Genomic DNA, 23,763 nt, shown 5'->3' on the forward strand with positions numbered 1-23,763 from the left:
AATAGATGACTTTCACGACACATACGGACATTTTGCAAAATCTGGCGAGAATCTGCAGCAAGCTGAATTCTCTGTTTTCTGCCCCGAAAATGCGCCAGATCACCTCTACAACGGTCCCCTCGCGTCCCCGAACCGCTTGGGGGTATAGGGACCGTTTAGGGCCGAAACCCTAAACCTGCAAAAATACACAGCAGGCTGTAATTCCGTGTTTCGGGCTCCGTTTCGCGTGCCGATCGCATCCATAGCAAGTCCTCGAACTCCCGCACCTGTGGGGCTACTTGCCCTTTGAATCGGACGAGATTTCTCACGTGAAACCTCTCTGAATTCACCTGTACCTGCGGGGGATTAGCCACTAGCTAATCCAGTACCTGTGCAAGAGGCTCTTGCCTCGGCAAATGCGCATGAACCCACACAACTGTACATTGGTCAAATGAGAAGCCCACTTAGGGGCATAACATAACTGCTCGTAGGGGGGAGAGAGAGAGAGAGCAGTGCGTAGCATGCAGGGCATCACTCCTGGCACCGCACTGTACATAAGAGGGAAACGAAACACTCCATAGCTCTTAACCTGTGGCAGACTCTTCAAAAATGAGCCTCCCAGCTATAAAATCAGCGCTACCTTCTCTTGCATGAGGAAAGTGCACAGAAATGTGCCACTTGGCACAAATGCATTTTCCCGTTTCGGGGTTGCTGCCTAAAAATCTCCCGACTGGTTGCCCAGTTGACTTCGCGGCAGAGTAATAAAATGTTCCCCTTGACATTCCAAAGCTAATGACGCGAACACTTTTTTTGGTCCAAAAATAGCAGTTCCCTAAATTTTAGGAGATACTTGCATGGCACTCACACGGGTCGTCTGACCATCAATCACCATTGGAACCACATCGAAAAATGCAGTGTCGGCCAGCTATCAGGTGATTTACACTCGTAGCCCCACCGTGGCTAACCTTAGTCCATTTGCCCAGCTTCAGTGCTCAGTAGCCGTCCGGCCTAGACTCTCATTGTCCGCCTCACACCATGCAACTCGGGCATTTGCATTTCCAGAGGGGTGCTTTAAAACAAGTCAAATAAAATTCCACCAAAAAGAAATCAACAAGTAAAGTTGCCACAGACTCGCGACATACCTCCCTCTTGAAATCGCAAACGTCCTCGTTTGCATGAATATCAATCCATTAGTGTGTACAACACTTCGTGGACACCATAGCACGGCTGTCAACCTTTTCGTGTGTACACACCTGGTTAACATGGTACGAGACATACATGCTCATAGTTAACACTTGTGTATTCAACACTTGTTAACTCATGTATGGTCTACATGTGAGACTGTTCCATTGACATAGTGGATAGCTTTCACACTGTGCCACTGGCTTTAATAGAGTCCATAACTTTTAGTACACTTCGAATTCTTTCAAGCATAATAAACCAACAATTTAAAAATGCGTCAACATGTACTCATTAGAAGCAATTACTGTACTCTTAACAACTGACAAGACATACTTACTTCTATAGCATTGAACAGGCTGTTGGACAAAGCTTTTATTCCCCAAGGGAAATTGCCATGCAGGGTACACTTCTATTGGACTAAATCAATAGATACATGAGAAGTGCTAGCTCCTGGATCACCCCCTCTAGCGCAGGCCTCTTTCCTTTTGACCTTTGCTCTTCTTGAGTTGGAGAATACGTAGGTGGTAAACCAAAGGCTTCAAGGTAGAGCTGCAAACATTTGGTGATTCTACCAGTTCACTCTCTTCCAACCACTTTGTATCCATAGGTGGATAGTTCTTGAACTTCCCCAAATATCGCCTTGTAACCTTGCCTTTGACTTTTCTTTCCTTGTGTGCCGTGATTTGTTCTGGGACCCAAATTTCATCAAGCTCTTCAACTTCTGGCTGCTCTTCAACTGGCATATCCTCTGGCACATCACCGATAAATGGTCTGAGAAGACTCACGTGAAAAGCATTGTGAATCTTCCAGTTCTCAGGCAATTTCAGCCTATAACTGACATCACTGATCTTCTCTGTTACTTGAAAAGGCCCATAACAACACATACTAAGCTTTGTAAAGAGACTTTCTTTACCTTTTCGCTTCTTTAAGCGTGCCTTTTCAAACTGCAACAGTACCCAATCAAAAACAGCAATTCACGACGGTGGAGATCCGCAGCTTTCTCTTGCTTTGCCTGTGTCCTTTCAAGGGCATGCTTTATCTTCTGGTACATTTCATCCATATTCTGTACATATCGATCTGCTTGAAAGATCTTTTCCTTGGTATGCAAAATGGGAGGAACTTTCACATGACCTCCGACAATTTCAAAAGGTGCTTTGCCTGTTGAAGAATGCACTGTATTATTGTACGCATACTCAACCAACGGCAAATACTGCTCCCATTTCGCCTTGTGCTCTGACACATAGCACTTAAGCAGATCCAAGACAGTAGAATTTGCCTCTTCTGACTGCCCATCTGTCTGTGGATGAAACGACGATGAGAACTTAAGCGTAGTGCCCATATTCTCAAATATGCCTCTCCAGAATAGACTTGTCATCCATGGATCACGGTCACTGACAATCGACTGTGGCATACCATGGTACTTAAAGATACTGCACATAAAGAGACGTGCCATCTGATCTGGTTTTATCTTCTTCCTCATAGGAATGAAATGAGCTTGCTTGCTGAATCTGCAAGTAATGGTCCACGTTCCATCATTTCCAGTCTGTGTTCTGGGAAGATCAAAGATAAAATCCATAGCTATGCTTTCCCATGGTTTATCTGGAATCGGCAACGGCTGTAACAGCCCTGGTGCCTTTTGCCTGTCAAACTTGACCTTTTGGCAAATCACACATGCTCGCACAAAGACATCCACATCTCTCAAGGTAGGCCAATAAAAGAATGTCTCAACCACTTTCATTGTAGCATCTATTCCACGATGCCCTGCATACGGTGGGACATGACTCTCTACCATGACCTTATGTCGCAATGGCCTAATGACACAGAGTCTCCCATGCATCATCATAAAACCATCTCTGAGGAGATAGTGCTCATGACGTTGTCCTTCCTACAACTGTTCGAAGATCCTTGCAAAATCTTCATCACTCGCATATTGTTCCTTCATGTCATCAAGCTCATGATGATAAGGAATTGACACAGCCGAAATTAGTGGCTTTCTTGATAACGCATCAGCCACAACATTCTTCTTGCCTTCCACATGCACAATCTGGAAGTGAAACATGGAGAGAATGTTTGCCCATCGCATATGCTTTTCCGATAGCTTTAACTGTGTCAGAAAGTCTCGCAAGGTCTGATGATCTGTTTGGACAACAAAATCAGCACCTAGCAGATAGTGTTTCCAACTTAAGAGCGCATGAATCACAGCCAGTAACTCTTTTTCATAGACCTGCATGGTCATCTCTGGCCCTTGCAAGATTCTGCTCTCATAGGCTACTACCCTACCATCTTGCATTAGCACTGCACCAATGCTACTACCATAAGCATCACTTTGGACCACAAATGACTTCCTGAGATCTGGCAAAACAATGACTGGATCTGAAGTCATCTTTTCCTTTAAGAGATTAAAAGCTGAAATCTCTTTCTGGGTCCATCTAAAAGTGACCTCTTTCTTTTGCAAAGCATGTAAAGGTGAAGCAATCTCTGCAAAGTTGCGAATGAATCTTCTGTAGTAAGAACACAACTCTAAAAAGCTACGGACATCGTGCACAGTCCTTAAAGCTGGCCATGTCTTGATTGCTTCTACCTTCGCACGATCCATTCGGACACCATCCTTTGACACAATGTGTCCGAGAAAGTGGATCTCTTCCAAGAAGAACTCGCTTTTCTGGCCATTGATAAGCAATCTGTTCCTGCGCAACTCTTCAAACACAATGGTCAAGTGATGCCTATGCTCCTCTTCATTCTTCGAGTAGACTATCATGTCATCAAAGAATGTGCCAACAAAGTTCTGATATGGACGGAAGATCCTATCCATCATCCTATTGAACATAGCAGGAGCATTCGTAAGACTAAATGGCATCACTAAGAACTCATAGAGACCAAATGTCGTTCTAAATGCAGTCTTGTGCACATCCTCAGGCCTAATTCGAATCTGATGGTACCCACTTTTAAGGTCGATCCTGCTGAAAATCGCTACACCCTCTAGGCGGTCAAGAATATCATCAATCCTTGGAATAGGAAACCTATTCTTAATGGTATTCTTATTCTACGCACGGTAGTCAATACATATGCGCCACGAGCCATCCTTTTATGTACTAAGAGCACTGGAGAGCAATAGGGTGATGAGCTAGGCTGAATCAGCCCTTTCTCTGAGAGCTCCTCCACTTGGCTCATAATCTCTTTCCGTTGCGCCTCACTAACCCTATACGGTGGCCTATTTGGTGGGCTACAACCTGGCACCAAATCAATCGCATTATCCTCGGGCCCCTCCCGCGGTAGTTGAGACGGTAATGAATCAGAAAAGCAGCCATTGAACTTTTGCAAAAATGCTAACCTGCCTTTATCTAGCACAGATAAATTTGACTGACAACTATCTGAAACATCACGTGCAAAAATCAAGTGCGCAGAAAGATGATTCTTTATTACAGAAGTGATAGCAGAAGCTGATACAATAGGGACCGACTCTCCTTTTCACTTTACATCCAAGATGTGAGTTTTGTCCCTATGCTGTATAGTGGTCTTTTTGCTGTAGGCATCCAACACTCCACGCACTCGGAACATCCACGGGATTCCCAACAAGACATCACATCCTTCCAGCGGCATGATGTAGAACTCTTCTATGTCCACATACGACTGAATATGCAGACGCAGCTTTCCAATGATGGGAGTAATGCACTCTGAGTGGCCAGGCCATGCCAATCCTGCCTCTGCAGTATACCCCATCTCTTCAGCTCTGATGCCCAGCTTCATAGCTAATTCTGGTGTGATAAAGTTCGCTTTGGCACCTGGATCAAAAAAGATGAGTGCCATATGCACACTCTGCATAACTCACTGGCATCTGTACTAGGCCTCTCGCCAACATGTCTGGCACTAAACCTGCCGAGGGCATAGGCTTCTTTCCTTTCCTGTCCTCTTTGTCATCTGAGTCAGCTGGCCTTTTCTTTTGTGGACAGTTGGTTGCAAAATGACCAGTCTGCTCACATATAAAGCACTTGTTTTCAGCCATCAAGACCTTCTTTTCCTCAGGCGTCGTATGCATAAAAGGCTTCCTTTTCTGCTTCTTTGCCTGTGCTCTAGAGTCTCGGCCGAACCTTTGCCTTTATTGAACCTCGCTGGCCCCTGGGACGCTTCAGGAGCCGCTTTTGTAAAGCGGCTGCTTTGCTGAATTTTTCTTTTGCTGCCCTCCTTTAACGTTGCTCAGAAACCCACTGTCCTCTCCTTTCAACAAGGCAAGACCAGTGTTAGCAACTTCCATAAGCTGAGTGAGGGTAGCCACCCTGTTCTTGGTACAGTAATCGCGAAGCCCTTTAGGCAGCTCACAACAGTACTTCTCTATCTACTGGCACAAATCTGTAGGAGGTCACTGAGAGTAACGCTTTACAAAACCTCCTATTGTACTCCAACAAGCTCTTGCATGTAGCCGAAGCAAGCTGGTGCCAATCTGTCATGACGTTGGCTTCAAATTCATTTGACAACCAAGAAGATGCAAACATTTGATTGAAGTAAACCCAAGTGGCGGGTGCCTGTCCTTGCATTAACAATGTCGTCCACCATGTGAGCGCATTGTCCTTTAAGAAAGTGGCAGCTTTCCTTACTTTAGAGGCCTCCGTAAAATTCCCTCTTGCATAAGTTGTATCAAATTGTTGGAGGAAAGTGAGAGCCTTTGCTTTGTCCTCGAAGCCACTAAAGGTGCTAAACTTCACAGCTGCACCACCTTCTTTGTATGGTTTTGGCTTTTCTATTGGCCCCAAATTGTCATAGGGAAGCATCTGCAGCATGGGCACTGTAGTAGTGACCATCTGTGCCCCTTGGTCATTGAGATTCTGCATCAAAAGGTGCCATATCTGGCTACTGTCTAGAAAAATTAGCCATACCAAAATTGACCTGTGGCACCCCAAACTGACCCTGATTGCTTTGGAAGCCTTGCTGCATGCCAATGTTACCATACATGGGGTTTGGCGTCATGCCATGCATACCCCCAAACACTGTTCCAGGCATGTACTGCTCGTTTCCAGACGCATAACCAACAATACTTTGGAACACGGATCCACCTCCGAAATACCCAGGATGTACGTGGGTGGTGGAAAAACTTGATGCATTGCCTAGAGACCGGTTCCTGTCCATTCAATGCAACATTTTGACCCTGAAAGGTGGCGGGCTGAACTGGCAAAACCTGTGGAGTAGGGATCCTCGCCACCTATTCATGGACAGGAGGGACCTAGGAGCCTGATGTGACTCCGCAACATGTGAATGCTCCCTATCCTGCTGAGTCGCATGGGGGACTTGGGCTTGAGCCTCAACGGGCTCTGTACGCTGAGGGCATTCCCTTGCCTACTGTGACTTTAATGGTGCTTGCAGATAATCCATAAACCTGGAATTCTGCACCAATTGAGTGAAGACATTTACAGCAGGAACCTACTGTGTCCTGAACGCATCCTTTTCAAAGTGCCCAGTCATGAACCCTTGAACTTGTTCTCGCTGTGCATTAACACGAACAAAAGGTGTAGACAGTGGCGGTCGTGAACTCTCGCCAACTTCATGGTGTAAAGGAATAGTCTGTCTATCCTGGGAAGAGGAAGCCTCTTCTCTAGCATCGTCTATCCTATCAGCCATAGTGTAATTCCAAGTTCCTGTGCTTTGTGTCCAACCAAGGCTCACTTCTTGAGGAAAAAGTGATCTTGTCCCGGCGACGGAACCCTGAAACGGGCCCGTAGGGCGGTAGACATTAGCTTTCACCCGATTCTTTAACACTTGACTATACAACACAAAGCAATGACTTAAAAGGAACCGGTAACTGGGAATGGGATTACACTTCAAAACAAAAGCACAGCCAGGAAGCTAGAATGCTCCCAAGCAGACAGTGACACTTGTAGGCCCCAAAGGTTGGTGCCCCTTTCGGTATTTCTTTATTCTTTAACAAAGGGAATAAAACCTGTGATTTCCTACAAGCTGTCCCGCATAATCCGGGCTGAATTCCATCTGTTCTGGCCGATTTCGGCAGCATAACTGTACTAGGACGCTTCACAGTCAGTATCCCCACGCAATAGATGACTTTCCCGACGCATACGGACATTTTGCAAAACCTGGCGAGAATCTGCAGCACGCTGAATTCTCTGTTTTCTGCCCCGAAAATGCGCCAGATCACCTCTACAGCAGTCCCCTCGCGTCCCCAAACCTCCTGGGGGTATTGGGGACCGTTTAGGGCCGAAACCCTAAACCTGCAAAAATACACAGCAGGCTGTAATTCCCTGTTTCGGGCTCCGTTCGGCATGCCAGTTGCATCCGTAGCAAGTCCTCGAACTCCCGCACCTGTAGGGCTACGTGCCCTTTGAATCGGACGAGATTTCTCATGTGAAACCTCTCCGAATTCACCTGTACCTGCGGGGGATTAGCCACTAGCTAATCCAGTACCTGTGCAAGAGGCTCTTGCCTCGGCTAACGCGCATGAACCCACACAACTGTACATTGGTCAAATGAGAAGCCCACTTGAGGGGCATAACATAACTGCCGGTAGGGGAGAAATGAAATGAAATGAAATGTTATATTAACGTCTTCAAAAAGGCTAGAGTGACCTATGAGACCAAACTGATACAAAAGTGGTGAATCTGTTACAATGTCTGAAAAGTGTGAAAGTGTGAAAATAAATGCAAAAAACTAAATACAAAGTATTAGATAGACTTCTTAGGAGCATTCTGGGTGTCTGGCTAGAATGCTTCTAATCCTTTGTTGTAGTCTCCTCCGGTGAAGTGTGCTTCTGCATCTCGGTCGTGGTCGTCTCGATTTCCTAAGCTCAATCGCCCTATCAATGAGGGTGCCTTTGGTATGAATGTGGGTACTCCTTTGTGCTCGCTGCTGGCCTCTTGCTTCTCCTTCCATTCCTGCTTCTCTCGATCCGAAGAAATCTGTGATCTGCCTCTGAGGCTGTAGTGCTCTTTGTCTTCTCATTAGATTATCCCCGTGCCGATGCAGTTCCAGTAGGTACAGGCCTAAGCACCTTTGATCTTGGTATTGCATGACTCTATCTAGAGGTCCAAAGCCTTCTTTGAATAGGCAATGGAAACGCCCACGTATCTCATAGTATACGGTGCAATGGCATATGTAGTGTAATTCTGTCTCCGGCTCCATTCTGCCTAACTTGCAAATTCTGCTCTCAGGTGGGATTCCTCTAAATCTGCCAAATTCAATTTCTAGCTGGTGTGAGGATGTACAAATCTGACCAATAGCACATTTCAAACCATGAGACAGGTGGGTATCCATGTAGCTCGGGCGAATCACAAAACCATCTTCAGATAGCTGTAGGAAGTTTTCTTTGTAGTCGGCCATCTTCGTGCCCAATTCTTGTGTAGGGTCTACCCATGTACTCTTAGTGTCTAACTGTATAAGATCCTGGCAGATGATTTTATTAATCTCCGTTCGTGTGATTGCTAGTGATGGAGCCTCAAGAGAGTATTGGAAGGGGGGTAATCTTTCCATACTGAACCCGTGTCTCTGAAACCACGAGGACAGTTGCGCATACCAGCATGATGTATCTCCTTTCATTGCTAATTGTCGAGAGGATTCGAGAGCCAATCTAGTATATCGGCAATTATTTGTATCCCATAAACCATGTATAAAGGACACTGATCTGGTAAGAGCTTCAATCTCTATCGGAGGGGCAGCTAGTTCCGCTCGGGTAATCACGTGTGGTACGGAGGCCTTGGCTCTAATCATTCGGGAAATCATAGATACCAAAGGTCTCTCCATTGACTTCCAATTATCCTGATCCACAGATGGTCCCCAAATCTGGACCCCATAAAGCATAGCCGAAGCCACCATAGTATCAAAGAGCCAGAGTTTTGTTCGTGGTTCTTGAAACTGCACTTGTGAACACATCCTGTCCAACCCTCCCAAGGCCGCAGAGGCTCTGGACAATCTAGCATCCGCTGCTTTCTTAAGAGTAAACTTCGGTCCTGTAAATACCACACCAAGGTATGTGTATGCATCTGTGTACTCTACTGTATCCTGGCCATATGCAAATGTAGGTGCCGATCTCCTAACCCACTGCGGTGTGGTGTTAAACACCATAACTTTAGTTTTACCCAAATTTACCGACAGTCCGCTGTCCTCCGCGAATTTATGTAATGCATCTAACTGCCTCTACATTCCACCTGGTGATTCTGCTATCAATAGTAAATACAATATCATCTGCATATAACAACAAAGGGATCCATGACCCTGCAAGTTGAGCACCTTTGTCACCCTCTCTATCAATGTAATCTGATACCTCATCTATATACATACCAAATAAAGTAGGGGACAATGGGCATCACTCCTGGAACCACATTGTACATAAGAGGGAAAGGAAGCACTCCATAGCTCTTAACCTGTGGACAGACTCTTCCTAAATGAGTCTCGCAGCTATAAAATCAGCGCTACCTTCTCTTGCATGAGGAAAGTGCACAAAAATGTGCCACTTGGCACAAATACACGCATTTTCTCGTTTCGGGGTTGCCGCCTACAAATTCCCCGACCGGTTGCCTAGTTGATTTCGCGGCAGTTGACTTCGCGGCAGAGTAATAAAATGTTCCCCTTGACATTCCAGAGCTAATGACGCGAACGCTTTTTCTGGTCCAAAAATAGAAGTTCCCTTAATTTTTGGAGATGCTTCCATGGCACTCACACGGGTCATCTGACCATCAATCACCACTGGAACCACATCAAAAAATGCAATGTCGGCCAGCTATCAGGTGATTTACACTCATAGCCCCACCGTGGCTAACCTTAGTCCATTTGCCCAACTTCAGTGCTCACTAGCCGTCCGGCCTAGAGTCTCACTGTCTGCTTCACACCATGCTCGGGCATTGGCATTTCTAGAGGGGTGCTTTAAAACAAGTCAAATAAAATTCCTCCAAAAAGAAATCAACACGTAAAGTTGCCACAGACTTGTGACACCCTTCCAGCGTGTAGATTTTGGAAACAGCATATGTGAGCGTACTTGAGGATTTTTCTTGGACTAGGGGGGTATACACATGAGATATGGCTGAGGGCTTATCCAACAGTGCATGTCTTTGCAACTGTGATGGATGTTTAGCATTATGAGGCTTCTGTACATTTGCATGGGAGTCTTGATAACCGGTGCTCCGTGCCATCTGGAAGGTACACAAGTTTTCTGCATTAATGGTGGGTGACCTTGGAGATAAGTAAGGGGGCTCCAGAACCATTATGATAGGCTCTTCATTCTCATATCATGTACTGATTGTTCAAGTTATTGAGGAGGGATAAAAGGGGGGGGGGGGGGGGGGGGGGGAGGGGGAGGGGGCGCACATGCTTCGTATTCCTAAGTGTGCGCTTCTTGATGAAAGTCTGACAGGGATGTGGAGGAGCTTTGGCAGGCTGGGATGATTGCTGAGGGTGACGCAAGAAGCAGTTGGCAGCTAGTGGGATCATAGATTTGAGTGAATTCTTACATGGGACTACACATTATTGGCTCCTAGACTCCAGGAGCGCAAGCCGCGCCCACAGTGTGACCTTGCCTTACTTCGAAAGATGCACAAAACGCAGCCCAATCGCTCTCGGATTGAGTCTGAAATTAGCTAGGACAGGCAGGAGAACACTAAGCTTGAGGAGCAATGAGGAGCGATGCCAAGATTATATTTTGAATAGACAGGCCTCACAATGGACTCACGTTAGAATTTGGGCAACTCCGGGTCTTTTTTATATTATTGGACCCCGTCATTCTCGTTAGGGACTTGATTGGAGCCTTTGGAGATTAGACAAAAAAAATTAGAGACCTCCGAAAGCAATGAGGCTTGAAGATATGAGGTATGGGCTCATGTAAGGATGAGTCTCACAATAGCATGCGGGCTCGTTTGGAAATTCCTTACCAGAGACCGAGTTGTTGATGCTTTTCAAGCCCTCTTGTGGCATAGATACTCCAGAGACGATAGCCTCAATCCAGCCTTCTTTATGCATTAGTGAAGCTGATTGGTCTTGGCTTGTAAAGGGGTTTTCAGCATGTGATGGATTCAGGTGTGATGGCTAAAAGCTTGATGGATGGGCTCATTTGCCTCGTTCCCATGGAGGGTGGGGCATTGGATGACAACAGGCACAAACGATCCTTACCTCAGCCTACAAAATCTTTAAGAAGGCTCTGAGTTTGAGTGTAGAACCACTCCTTGGGCTTTTGATTCATGCCACATTGAATGGTTTTTGTCAAGGAGCGCAGTATCCTCCACAATCTCTCTTTTTTTAAGAGGCCATGGCTTTGGCTCATATGTGTGATGAGGATTTGGTAGCATTGCTTTTGGACTTCGAAAAGGCTTACAATCAGGTAAACTGGAGCTTTCTTAAGGGAAGTATGCTTGGGATGGGCTTTTTGGAGGCTTTGGATCAGCAGTGTTTTGGTGCTGTACATCGTTCTCATACTCATAAGTGTCGGCCACAGGAGAGCAGGGGCCAAGATTTGCATTGACCAGATCTATGGACAAGGCTACTAGTAGACTTGCGCCCTTTCTATTCTTAATCTTTGTGTAAAGGTTTTGAGTATCTACCTCATGGCTCATGAGATTGGGCTGAGAGGGATAAAAATGCCTATTCATGATGAGGTTGTTGAATGTTGAATTGGCAAATAACACTCGATTATACTTGCAGGCCACAAGGCCGATTAACTAAGGGAACAATGAGCTCTTGAGACAATTTGTGTGGCTTTGGGGGTACCGATTAACTAGTCCAAGAAAATTGCTTTTTGGATTCCTCCTAGTATACACGTGTAAGATTTGGGCTGCTACGACTCAACTTGAGACTTGAGCAACAAATTGTGCCTCCTGAGAATATGAAAGAAACTAAAACTCCGCGCATCCTTTCTTGGCACGAAGGATAGGGGTGGCCAACCGAGTGCTTTTGGACACGATGTGGTACATTACCTCTTACTTGCCTTTCTCAAGCTCCTATATAGGTCAGATCCATAGCTTATTGGGAATTTCCTTTGTTGTAGTCCTGATGGGAAGCCTGCACGCGCCACAGCCGCATGGTTGGTCGTTACTTTGCCCACCCCTCAGAGTGAACGTGAGCTTATTAAATCTACCTTTCAGAAAGGATGTGGGTCAATCACTGCTAGGGAAGCTCATTATCCGTAATCTCCTCCTGGGCGGTGAGCCCCAAAAGAAACTTCTTCTAGCTAGGATATAGCTTAGAGTTCTCCTAGTAGGTGGACCCTACAGCTAGAGACTCAATGATTCTCGGGGTTGTGAAGAGATGGGTTGAGCAGAGGATGGGAGGACAGATTTTCTTTGAGCATTCTAGGGCCTAGGAGATGCTTCATCCTAGCCTAACAAGAAAGAAAAGAGGAGAGACTTCGGTGACCATTGATATAGAATCCCTTGCTATACACAGATCATGGATATATACTAGGCAATCCACTACACGTAGCTTGGGATCCCATGGCTGCAGAACTCACTCAAACTTTTTGGGGATTGGATTCAGTTTTGTAGCTTGCCAGAGGATATACATTTGGACAGATGGAGCTTTATGGGAGGAGAATTGACTACGTGCAGAAAGGGGTTGAGAAGAGGATGACGGGTTTTCTTTGAGCATTCTGGAGGCCTGAAAGCTGCCTAAAAATAGAAAACCTTTTGTATGGAGGGGAGACTTCCGTGGCCATTGATGTGGGGTCCCTTGCTATGCACGAAGCATGGATATATGCTAGGCAACTCATTGTATGTCTCTTGGGACCCCATGGCTGCAGAGCCCGCTCAGAGTTTTTAGGATTGGATTTAATTTTGTAGCTTGCCAGAAGATATTCATTTGGACAGATTCAGCCTTAAGAGAGGAGAATGACTATGCGACATGACATATGGGTGATGATCCCAGTAAATTGGCATATTCTCTTTGAACTTTATGCCTTGTTGTGGATGAGTGTTCGTGTACACACCTAGAGGTGTTAATTGCAATCAAAGTGCTTCTTCTTTGAGATGTAGGAGCAGGGACGCCTCTCACGTTTGGTACGACCTTCCTTGATCTCAAAGTGAACTTTCCAAAGGATCAGGGTTCTTCTGGAGGCACCACTGCTCCAAAGGATTATCGTCCCAGCTTCGAGGAGGCTATCAGAGGAGCCTACTGGCACATATCAAGTGGGACCTTGGAGCATGGTTGTGGAGAGATCTCCCCTGACCATTTTGAGCTACCTTTCTTCCAGTACATTGCACGACTTGACAATCACGCTAGACCTGTGCCTATGCGCAGTCCCATAAAAAGTGTTGCTAGGCCTCCACTAGATTCATACACTCCAGACAAATCGAGGGATGTCCACATACAGATGAGCCGGGCACACCACATCTGGCTCAAGACTCTTCCCATGATGGCCTCCATCCTCCTAGCCACGACCTTCACTTGGGGGACAAAGGCATGGTCAGCCATCACTAAAACAGCACTTGACTATGAGACAGAGCTGAGCAGCTAGGCTATAAGGCTTCAAGCAGGGCGGCCTCAGCTTTATCCTATGCCTAATTTCTCGACAACGACAAGGACTCCGGAGAGAGATTTTTATTGGCAGTCAACCAGATCACAACAGTCTTGGTCTCTTTCTTGGGAGCTGATCAGTAGTCTTTGCCCTAGATTTTATGCAAGGCTCGTTGGTCCAAGAGACGACCCAAGCCACAAAAGTAACTGTCCTGGCTTTTTGGCTAGAGTTGAGCCACACACTCTGGGGGTGGTATGACAGCATCCATGGCAAATCAGATAGGGTTGAGAGGCATTGACAACAGTTTATGGCGGCCACCTATTTCGCTCTTTCCACCTCCCATTCTGTGATGTAGCCAGTGTACATTTTGTTTCAATCTTTTTGAGCGAGTCCCCCTTCTTTGTACGGTTTCCCTCAGAGTAGGGGTTAAAGTAGCCTGCTAGGCAGATTTATTAGTTCTTTCTTGCACCCAACCAAACTCCTAGAAAGAACCTTGTTCAAAGCCTCAAAAATGGGAACCACAGTAGGAACAATGAGGTGGCCTCGCTAAAGTAGAGGGTATATTTGAAGCAGGTACAACTCTAAGCTTATGCACTGGTGTAATTCGATGAGCTTCTGTCTTCCTCTGTCTAGTGCACCTATATGGTAGCAAATCTCTTCAATTTCTAGATACCCCTCGAAATGTCCTGTGGATGTGGAAAATTGGTTCGTTATTTAAAGCAACAAGAGAGATTCAACAAATCAGGTTTACATCCACAGAGAAACACTGTTTAATTTCTATTCACCCCTTGAAATGTCCTTTGGATGTGGAAATTTGATCATATTTCTTACATAATAAAGACATTCAAAATACCATTCTTCTTGATTAAGCACTCTATTAAGCTTGCTTTACTCTCAAGCAATGAGACAACGGAGCATCAAAACAATCGTTAGGCATACAGAAAGACTGCCTTTAACTCACCTTCTTAGAGTAGAAGGTAAGTAGATAACACAGAACTCCGATGGTCGAGGCCAGAGGGCTGAAATGGGACCCAGTCCACACAAGGACTTGCAAATAAACTATGTCAATTGCAAAATCAGGAATGGAAAGTTCCTGCTGCTTCTGTTCAACCAAGTCAGATGAAACATCAGATCCCAAACATACATATGCTGGGGCCGTCCTACACTACGCATAAGTAATGAAAAAACCAGGAGGTCGCTTACATTCAACAAAAAGGCAAAGATCGCACCCACGCCAATATCAAGGGTACTGTTGATCACCGTGGATGTGATAATTAGCTTCAGAATCTGCTCGCCAACTTCATTTTCCATGCACTTGGAAGCACAGTATCCAATCTTAAAAGCAATGTGACTATTTCAGGTGTCAGCAAATTTTAAATTGACATACATCCGTAATGCAAACTAACTGGAAAGATATATCACAAAAAATAATTTTCTTGTTACCGGTTGCGTCAGACAGGTACTCCATTCACCATCACTTGGACTATTACAGCATAAGAATCCATCACGTGGACATTTAGAATTTTCTGTACAAGCATCAATAAACAAACCCTGTGCTGACAAATATCCACTTTGAAGTATCACATAGAGCCTGGCAGAGAAAACAAGTAAAGCCTTCGTCATCAACACCTTAAGGCAATCTCATGAAGAATTCACCTTGATGATCACAAATACTATATTCTAGCCATTCCTATTTCTTTCTGATGAGAAATGATACTATGTATACCTAGATTAGCCTAGATTCACCTATTCAGGAAATCGCAAGTCATAGACTGATGGTTCTTAGACGCAACTATAACCACCAGGTCCATCATCGCCTTTGCTGATGAGTGCACACACACACACACACACACACACTTCTTTTTTGTAAATCTGGTTTGATTTATTTACAAATGGGAAACCTCAAAGTGAGGAAAACCCATCAGAAAGATAGATACAAAAGGAAAGAACACAGAAGTGTTCCGAAATGTAAAGGCGGCTAGAAGCAAACGTAGGATAGCTGTAGGATATCGGGGGATATGTCCCCAACATCAAGGGAAAAATGTAAGGATTGCCTAAGTGATCTTGAAAAAGGAAAGAGATCCGCCTCTTGCTGATGGAACATGCGAAGATTGCGTTGGCGCCACAAAGACCATGACTAGAATCTGACCCAAGTGAAGAAGGCCACAAATCGTTAAAGGGAAGTCGAGAGGACGCCAAAAGCCCAAAACCATTTGTGGAAAGTCACTGAGGGAAATCGAAGGCGCATACATGATGATATGTGGGCAAGGAAGACCATCGTGAAGTGACAATCCCAAAGCAAGTGCCTAACAGTCTCTTCACAAGCTGAACATCTGACACAACAAGAAGAGCTGATGTGAAGCGCAGCAAGGAAAGTTCCAACAAGGAGAACTCCCAACAAGCAGCGCCGAAGAAACAGACGTTCCTTCAGAGGCAAACGGCTCTTCCAAATCGCTGTAGGAGCCTTTCTCCACCATTGATCACATTTATGCAACGACCATAGCTCATTACAATGATCAGCCAGCCAAGAATCACGCGGAAGAGAGGCATAAATGTTGCTGGCAAAAATGGCATCAAAAGAAGTTTCCCATAAAGTCCAATCCGTCATACGGCTTCCATGGCCATTGGCGGAACAGGCAAGAAAGCAGCCAGCATTTGCTGAAGTTCTTTCCAAATTTGGCGATAATGCACACCCAAGCCACAGCGTTCAGCCGCTCGAGAGAAAGGAAGCATATTCCCACACGTGTCAACCACATCATCCACCATACATATTCCTCGACAAGAGAGGAAGTATGCTTGACGTGGACAAACGGTCAACAAGAGAAAATGAGAATGCCTGATTCCAGTGAATGCTTTCCAAGCGTATAGAATTTCCATCTCGTTGTTGTCTGCCATGCCGTGAGAGATGAGCTGTCACCGCTTTCAAAGCAATGAGTAAAGCAGAAGTAACCGAGCAACCAGGAATATGACTTGCCAAATACAATCCCCCAAAGGAAGGTCTGCCAGTGACCGAAGGTGGATGTGATAACATACTGACACAGTGAGATAATCATGATTGTCCATGGCTGAGACTGTTGAGCAAGAGTAGGTAACAACATGGCCTTTCTCGCTAGAGCATGGCGGCAAAAATCCAAAATATTAAGCCCCCCAAAATGCTTCGGAGTGAAGAGTTTCTCCATAGATAACAAACGGAGGCCTTTCTTTCCGGAATCAATGCGCCACAAATGAGACACGATATCAGACATAAGCGATGCAAGGCGAAGAGGAGGCCAATGTAACAACGGCAAATAGAACTAAACATATGCCATCATTATGCTCAGGACGGTATAGAGCCGAATATGTAACGGCCAAGTGGACAGTTTCCAATAGTCTCTCTCTCTCTCACACACACACACACACACACAGCTATTGCTATCGACTATGATTAGTTAAACCCATGCCCTCACACTGTCTCTCTCCCCCCCAAAAAAAATATCTCTGATAAGCTTGTGGTTCCCTTGTACCAAGGTCATACTATAGCTTCTAGTACTTACCCACTCACACACTCAACAGATTTAATTTGAACCATACACACTTGGTACATAGTACCTTGAGTAGATTATCAATAATATAAAATATTCCCTACCCCCCTGACCACTTCAAAAAGAAAGAATCTTAAAGGGTTAAACACCACCACACCCCCAACAAACCCCCCCTCCCCCCAGGTTGGCTAGTATACTTTTCTCTAGCTTGGGACCTTGTACCTGGCTGGCTGCCTCTCGTAAATTTCCCATCCCCTTTGACCCTCGTGGGAGTTTACCCTTAAAAGGGAGTGTGGTAAAAACTTACACCTGGTCGTGATCACCAAACAAGGCATTTTAATGCCCTTTAATTTCTCTCTGTCTCCCTTCTTTCCCTCTTCTTGTGCTCCTTGTCATTCTTGCCCTTCTCTTCAATTTCCTAAATTTTGCTTGTAGCCCGATTTTTCAAAATAACAACTTATTGAATTCCCGAATCCTTGTTGTTGCTTGTCTTCTCAAACTTGGAGCCCTTTTGGCCCGGTTCGAGAATCTCCTCGCTTGCTTAGAAAGAGACAACTCGTAGCCTTGGAATCCCTTCGAAACGTTTAGAATTTTTTTGAGCCATGCCATGTTACTTGAGCCGTGCTAGCCCTGATTCGAACCCCGCAGCCAACGTAAAAGCTATCAAGCAGATTTCAAGTCTGTTGCCTTAACCACTCAGCCAGGGAGAAGCCCCTAGGACACACTTGGGCGCCCAAGCTCAAAAAACATGTGAAAGCATGGAGCTTGGAGACGGTGGCAGCGCAGAGAGAGAACGCGAGAGGGTGAAGTGCTCATAGCGGCCGGGGAGGAGCTTCAGGGAGGAGCTTATACAACTTCATGGCAGTGACGAGTCTTCATGGCGATGTCTAGGCGCCCCTTTCAAGCTCAAGAGCGCATCGTTTCTTGCCGGTCCGACCTCCACACTCTTTGTGTGTAAGCCTTGCTTCCCATATGTCGTCTTCATTTCTTTGCCAACTTCTCTCCTCGACCACACCTTTTCCCTGCAAAAAAGGTGTGCATGCTTCTTTTTCCCTCTTTGAGGAAAGATTCTCCACGATGCCGGTGAGTCCAAGGGAAATGGCATGCTATTCACTACCCAACCATCCACTTATATAGCTTGTATAAGTGACCTCCAAGCAGTGCATACCAGACATGTGGCCGACCCTGCCATATGGGCTTATAGCCACTTGCCCAAGACCCTTGTCCTCACAACTACCTTCTAGGCTTTTTGATTATTTTAGTTCAAATTTTGTCCTCAACAGCTTCAGCTCGCCGATATCATTGTTTGTTGTGTCAACTCTTCGGAATGCCTCCAAATTGACGAAATGAAAAGAAAAACAAAAAGATAAAGAAAACTTTTAAAAGCGAGCCCTCTAAAACCCTACACAAAGCTAGACTGAAATCTGTGCGGTCTCTAAAGTGAGGCTTGAAGAGCAGTTTCTCATAGAAAAGACTAGGATTTCACCTAGATTTCCACCCTTCTCAGGGTTCCACCTCTTTTTTGTGTATTTGGCTAGATGGAGGAAATATAATCTTTTTATTACAAAAACTTCTGAAAAGATTGGAATTGCAATCGAGAAAGTACAGGGGACCGAAGCTTTGAGTCAAACAGCATTACCGATATAAAAATGTGGAAAGGTTTAATGCTCGCAGGAAAAAAAGTTTTACAATGACCACTCTCTCAGAAATGGCAGGTTTCCAATCTTCAAGTTTAACAAGCGTTCGGACTAAAAAAGGCCCAACAAAACTCACGAGGATGGTCATCAATGCTGGTTGGGCATAACCTGTCTCTACAAAAACACAAGAAGCACAAAATGAAAGTTTACTTTGGTTTTTCACCTGAAAACTCAAAAATCAAATCTTTTGATCGAAAGACAACTAACTAAAAACTACAGGCTCATTCCCCATATAGCCCAGTAGAGTTTCAGTATGTCTAAAACCTCAAAAGAAAACATTTCCAGAAAAAGCACCTGATAGAGATAGAAGAGCATACTTAATTTTGTATTTATCACTTCAGACTTTGAAACAAGAAAATACACTCCCGCAATAGTACCAGCCATAACCATTGGCCAGAATAATCCGAGTACCACATATCTCTGTTACATGCAGATTATCAAAATGGTCATTCAGATAGACTAAATAATAATTTCTCTCTTTATTTAGTGTGGCAGTCTTGACAAATGCACCCATAATTTACTGTACTAAACAAAAAGAAAATCAGAATAGAAGCTGTTGCTCCGCTTTCAATCCTACTGTAGAATACCATAGACGGGACGTTTATTCTCTCTAATCTCAGAGAAGATATACTAAAGAGGTTAATAGGATAAGTAATACTGTCAACAGCCACAAATAAAAGTTAACCTTGTAGTATTTAAGAATGTCTTCTTCTTCCAGTTTTTGATCCATTAGCATGGAATCTGCCAGCATTTCTCTCAACTGCATCCTGATGCCTTTGCGCAGCTTGGTTGCTGCCTGCACACATCATCATTCTGGAAACTGGTTTGAAAAGCTGGAGCAAGCACTCTGTTTTTGGCGTGATCTTTTTCTTTTGGCTCAAAACTTACATACAAATTTAGACAATGTTTAAACTCCCCTTTACATACTTCAGGAGAGGTAATACGAAAGTCCCAAGCAGTAAAGACAACTGCTGCATAAGGAAATGTATCATTCGTATATACTAAAGCTGCATCACCGCTTCCCATAATTCTCCGTGCAATCCTGGAAATTAATTCTGATAAGCTGCTAATGAGTGTTCTTAAACCTCTCCATAATAATGTTCTTGATTTGAAAAAGAAACTGTATGGTAAAAATTAGTTTCATTGGAAGAATGCACTCCGTTAAATCTGGCGGGTGTCAGAAAATTCAAATTTTGAGAGCTTTACTTGATTAGGTATCATCCCCAGTAACACAGTATGCTAAAAATTATTTTCATTGGAAGAATGCAGTGTGTTAAATCTGGTAGGTGTTGGAAAATTCAAATTTTGAGATCTAAACTTGATTAGGTTTCTTCCCCAGTAGCACAGCTCAACCTAAAGAAGGAGAAAAAAAAAGATTATCCAAAAACAGCAAAAAGATGTTTCGATTGTGTGCAGAAGTCTAAATGCACTCAAACTATGCGTTCAGCATAACAGTCGATAGTAGGAGACAGTTGAAACAGACCAATCCATAAGTTTCTCTTTAGATTTGCTGATGTGGCAGCACCTTACTGCCACTGGCCTGCTAATGTGACATTGCCACATGGAGGATGCTGCCTCGCTGATGTGTCAAAAGTCTCTCTCTCTCTCTCTGAGACTTTTGACCTACATTCAGGAGGTCAGCACCTACATTCACATACGGCCAGGAGACTGTGGAGTACACAGACGCTTACACTTACCTTGGAGTGGTTTTCAGCGGACCCACATTCTCACTCAGAAGAGCAGCAGAGACCAGACTGACTAGAGCCCATGCAGCACTGGGTAGATTGGAGAGGATGTGTTCGCAGGTTCAGTTTCAGGATCCCTGGACGAAGCTCTGGCTCTTTGACACCTTGGTGGCTTCAGCATTGCTCTATGGGGCCGAGATATGGGGGCCCTCTTTAGATCACCACGGGAGGTAGGGTCGCACAGACAGATGGGGAACATGGAGAAACCTCTCGTCTCTATGATCTCGCGGCTCATTAGAGCCAAGGCATCAGTACCACGGGCCATTATCCGCGCAGAGCTAGCGGCCCCCCCACTTGTGGTGGAGGCGCTCACCAGATCAGTCTCCTTCATAAACCGCACATGGAAACTTCCCAGAGACAGATATGCTCGCATAGCACTTGAGTCCTCTCGACAATTAGCCATACAAGGAGATACAACATGCTGGTATGGGGAGATGACATCATGGTTTCAGGCGCATGGGTTCAGCATAGACAGGCTGCCACCATTCCAGTACTCACTGGATGCACCATCTCTCATTCTTACACGGTCGGAGATCACCAAGCTCATCCGCCAAGACCTGACCCAGCTAGACACCAGGAGGACATGGATACAACCAGCACAAGAATTGGGCACGAAGATGGCTTTCTACAAAGACCACCTTCTCCAACTTACGGAAGATGGTTTTGTGACGAGACCAAGATACATGGATACCCACTTGTCTCATGGGATACAATGTGCTATTGGCCAACTACGCACATCGTCTCACCAGCTGCGGATTGAAACTGGGAGATACAGCGGAGTACCAGCAGAGGCCAGGACATGCCCCTTGTGTGACATGGAACCGGAGACAGAGCTGCATTATACATGCTGCTGCCCTGTCTACTACGAGATACGAGGCCGCTTCCATTGCTTGTTCAGAGAGGGTTTTGGACCACTCGCAAGAGTAATGGGATACGAAGACCAGAGATGCCTAGGTTTGTTCTTGCTTGAGCTGCGCAGACACAGAGAGAGCCTGATGAATGGCAGGGCTAGCTAGTCTCAAAGACGGATCACAGACTTCTTCAGAGCAGACACGGGACAATCGCAAGAGCCACTCCCATAGCAGAGCTCCCCCTCGTCTCACACCAGCAGCACATTGATCGACCGAGCGATTGAATTGGGGAGATCCAGGCGCCCACGACTGCGAAGGACTACACAGCACCGACGGAGGCTACGTCAAAAGATTCGGAGCACGCTGGCCAGCCATGCACGACGCCCGGTTAGATTACTAACCATGGAGGAAATTGATGAGATTCGCCAACGACCGATGCTAGATTTTTTGTGATAAACCGCCCCTTTTTTGCTTAGTCTTCTGCTTAGCTCACATCGACCAACCTAGGATCCCATAGTATATATCTTTGTTTTGTACTGCTATTAGGTTATTTTCGTTACTCTGACTTTGTATCAGATCCACCACCTTGTAACTTGCTGGTCTCATAGGTCACTATGGCCTTTTGAAGACGTTAATATAACATTTCTGAGAGAATTGGATGTCAGTGATATGGGATTGGCCAGGTGTTCGCAGGATGAAGAGCACACTGGATATGGGGGATATCTGACATCTTGAATGGCCTCCACAGATTTCCAGCGTCGAGTGGATTCACTTGCTTTCCTCATAGACATGGGGCCAGCACAGTGGATTATGTTTTGGCTCAGCCCAGTTTCATACCCTCTATTCAGGACTTTACAGTCGCGCCTAGGCCTATTGGGGTAGCAGTAGATCATGCTGTTCTCACGTTTACCATCTCATTCCAGTTTAGCACAACTCGACTTGCACGGACACCTACACATACCCTATACACTTTTACTTCAGAGACTGATTCTGTCTACATAGATGGTATCTACAGGCGCTTATGCACATAGCATCTGGGGAGACCTTTAGGGGAGCTCACTTATATATTGACAAAGACACTACAGGATGCAATAGCAGAGGCATACCCCCACACTAAGCCTGGGCAACGACGACATTCTGGGAGCACACCCCAAAATAGCTGGTATGATGAGGAGTGCACAGAGACCAGAGCCCGACTTCCGAGGGAGGTACTTCTAGGAGTCATTACTCACAGACAGTCACGGATTGCTTCTCGGCGTTTGGTACGACGAAAGAAGAGGGCGTTTCTAGCTCGGCTAGAGCAGGATTTATATCAATTGTTTTTGAGCTAGGATTCAAGCGAGGCATGGTGGCTCTTCCATGAGCACTCCCCCCCACCGGTCCTCACTTCTACGGAGGTATGGGGTCAATATACATCATCTCTCTACACAGTCTCGAGGCAGCCACCTCTTCCAGATCCGCCAGAGCCATGCCCACACAAATGTGCTTTCTTTACCGCCGAGATGGTAAAGAAAGCCATTGACAAGTTGAAGACTACAAGAGCATATGATCATTGGATTAGATCCAGCATATGATCATGATGGATTGATGGCGGAGCACTTTACACATGCTAGAGATAAGCTTGCACAGCTTCTTGTAGTAATGTTCAATTGAGCCATGTGTGAGGGTTTTCCGGATACTTTGAGCATGTCTAATATCTTCAAGCAGGAGACCCCATGATACAGGGGAATTACCATACTATCATGATTGGACACACGCTAGCTAGGTTGTATGCATCCATTCTTGAGCAGCAACTGAATAGATGGGCAGGGAGAGCAAGCATTCGGGGGCATCAAGCCAGGCAAGCTTTAGGGGTGGTTTTTCTACTCTTGATCATATATTGAATGTAGATCACATGGTAGGAGGATTCAGTGTACCTTTGTGGATTTTCGCAAGGCATTTGATACGGTTTCCAAAGCTCCACTGATGCAAAGACTACACGAGAAGGGAGTACCCACAGAGCTGATTTGGGGAGTCATGACTTTATACAGGACAGTCGTGGGGCAAGTTCGTACTCCCGGGAGGTTATCTGAGCATATTCACTCCACTGATGCCCACTCTCCCCTACATTGTTGTTTGTATGTAGGTGAGGTTTCAGATTACATTGAGAGGGGAGGTGACAGAGCAGCACAGCTAGCAGGGACCTGGATCTCTTTACTACTGTATGTGAATGATACTTTGTTCATCTCAGACTCGCCAGAGGGGATGCAGCAACACTTGGATGCATTGCACACTTTTGCTAGTGATCGCGGCTTGTTGGTGAACCTTGGCAAGAACAAAATTATGGTGTTCAACACCACAACACAGTGGGTCAAG

General features: G+C 45.4%; 1 protein-coding gene across 4 annotated transcripts in view; it reads right to left on the bottom strand.

Annotated features, from left to right (window-relative positions):
- Positions 1-23,763, bottom strand: part of LOC147432059 (uncharacterized) — a 134,254-nt gene that overhangs the window by 38,154 nt on the left and 72,337 nt on the right. For 3 of the 4 annotated variants that reach the window (XM_086491874.1, XM_086491872.1, XM_086491873.1), the window contains exons 5-11: positions 19,740-19,854; positions 19,498-19,608; positions 19,130-19,232; positions 18,755-18,926; positions 15,038-15,185; positions 14,798-14,929; positions 14,556-14,696 (exon numbers count right to left, since the gene is read on the bottom strand). In XM_086491874.1, the coding sequence (XP_086348000.1) occupies positions 14,556-14,696; positions 14,798-14,929; positions 15,038-15,185; positions 18,755-18,926; positions 19,130-19,232; positions 19,498-19,608; positions 19,740-19,854 (922 nt within the window). The remainder of the gene's footprint in view (positions 1-14,555; positions 14,697-14,797; positions 14,930-15,037; positions 15,186-18,754; positions 18,927-19,129; positions 19,233-19,497; positions 19,609-19,739; positions 19,855-23,763) is intronic. The other variant, XM_086491875.1, reaches the window with a different exon arrangement.

The sequence above is a fragment of the Adiantum capillus-veneris genome, chromosome 20 (assembly GCF_014529385.1).
Source record: "Adiantum capillus-veneris isolate H3 chromosome 20, ASM1452938v2, whole genome shotgun sequence".
NCBI classification, from domain to species: domain Eukaryota; kingdom Viridiplantae; phylum Streptophyta; class Polypodiopsida; order Polypodiales; family Pteridaceae; genus Adiantum; species Adiantum capillus-veneris.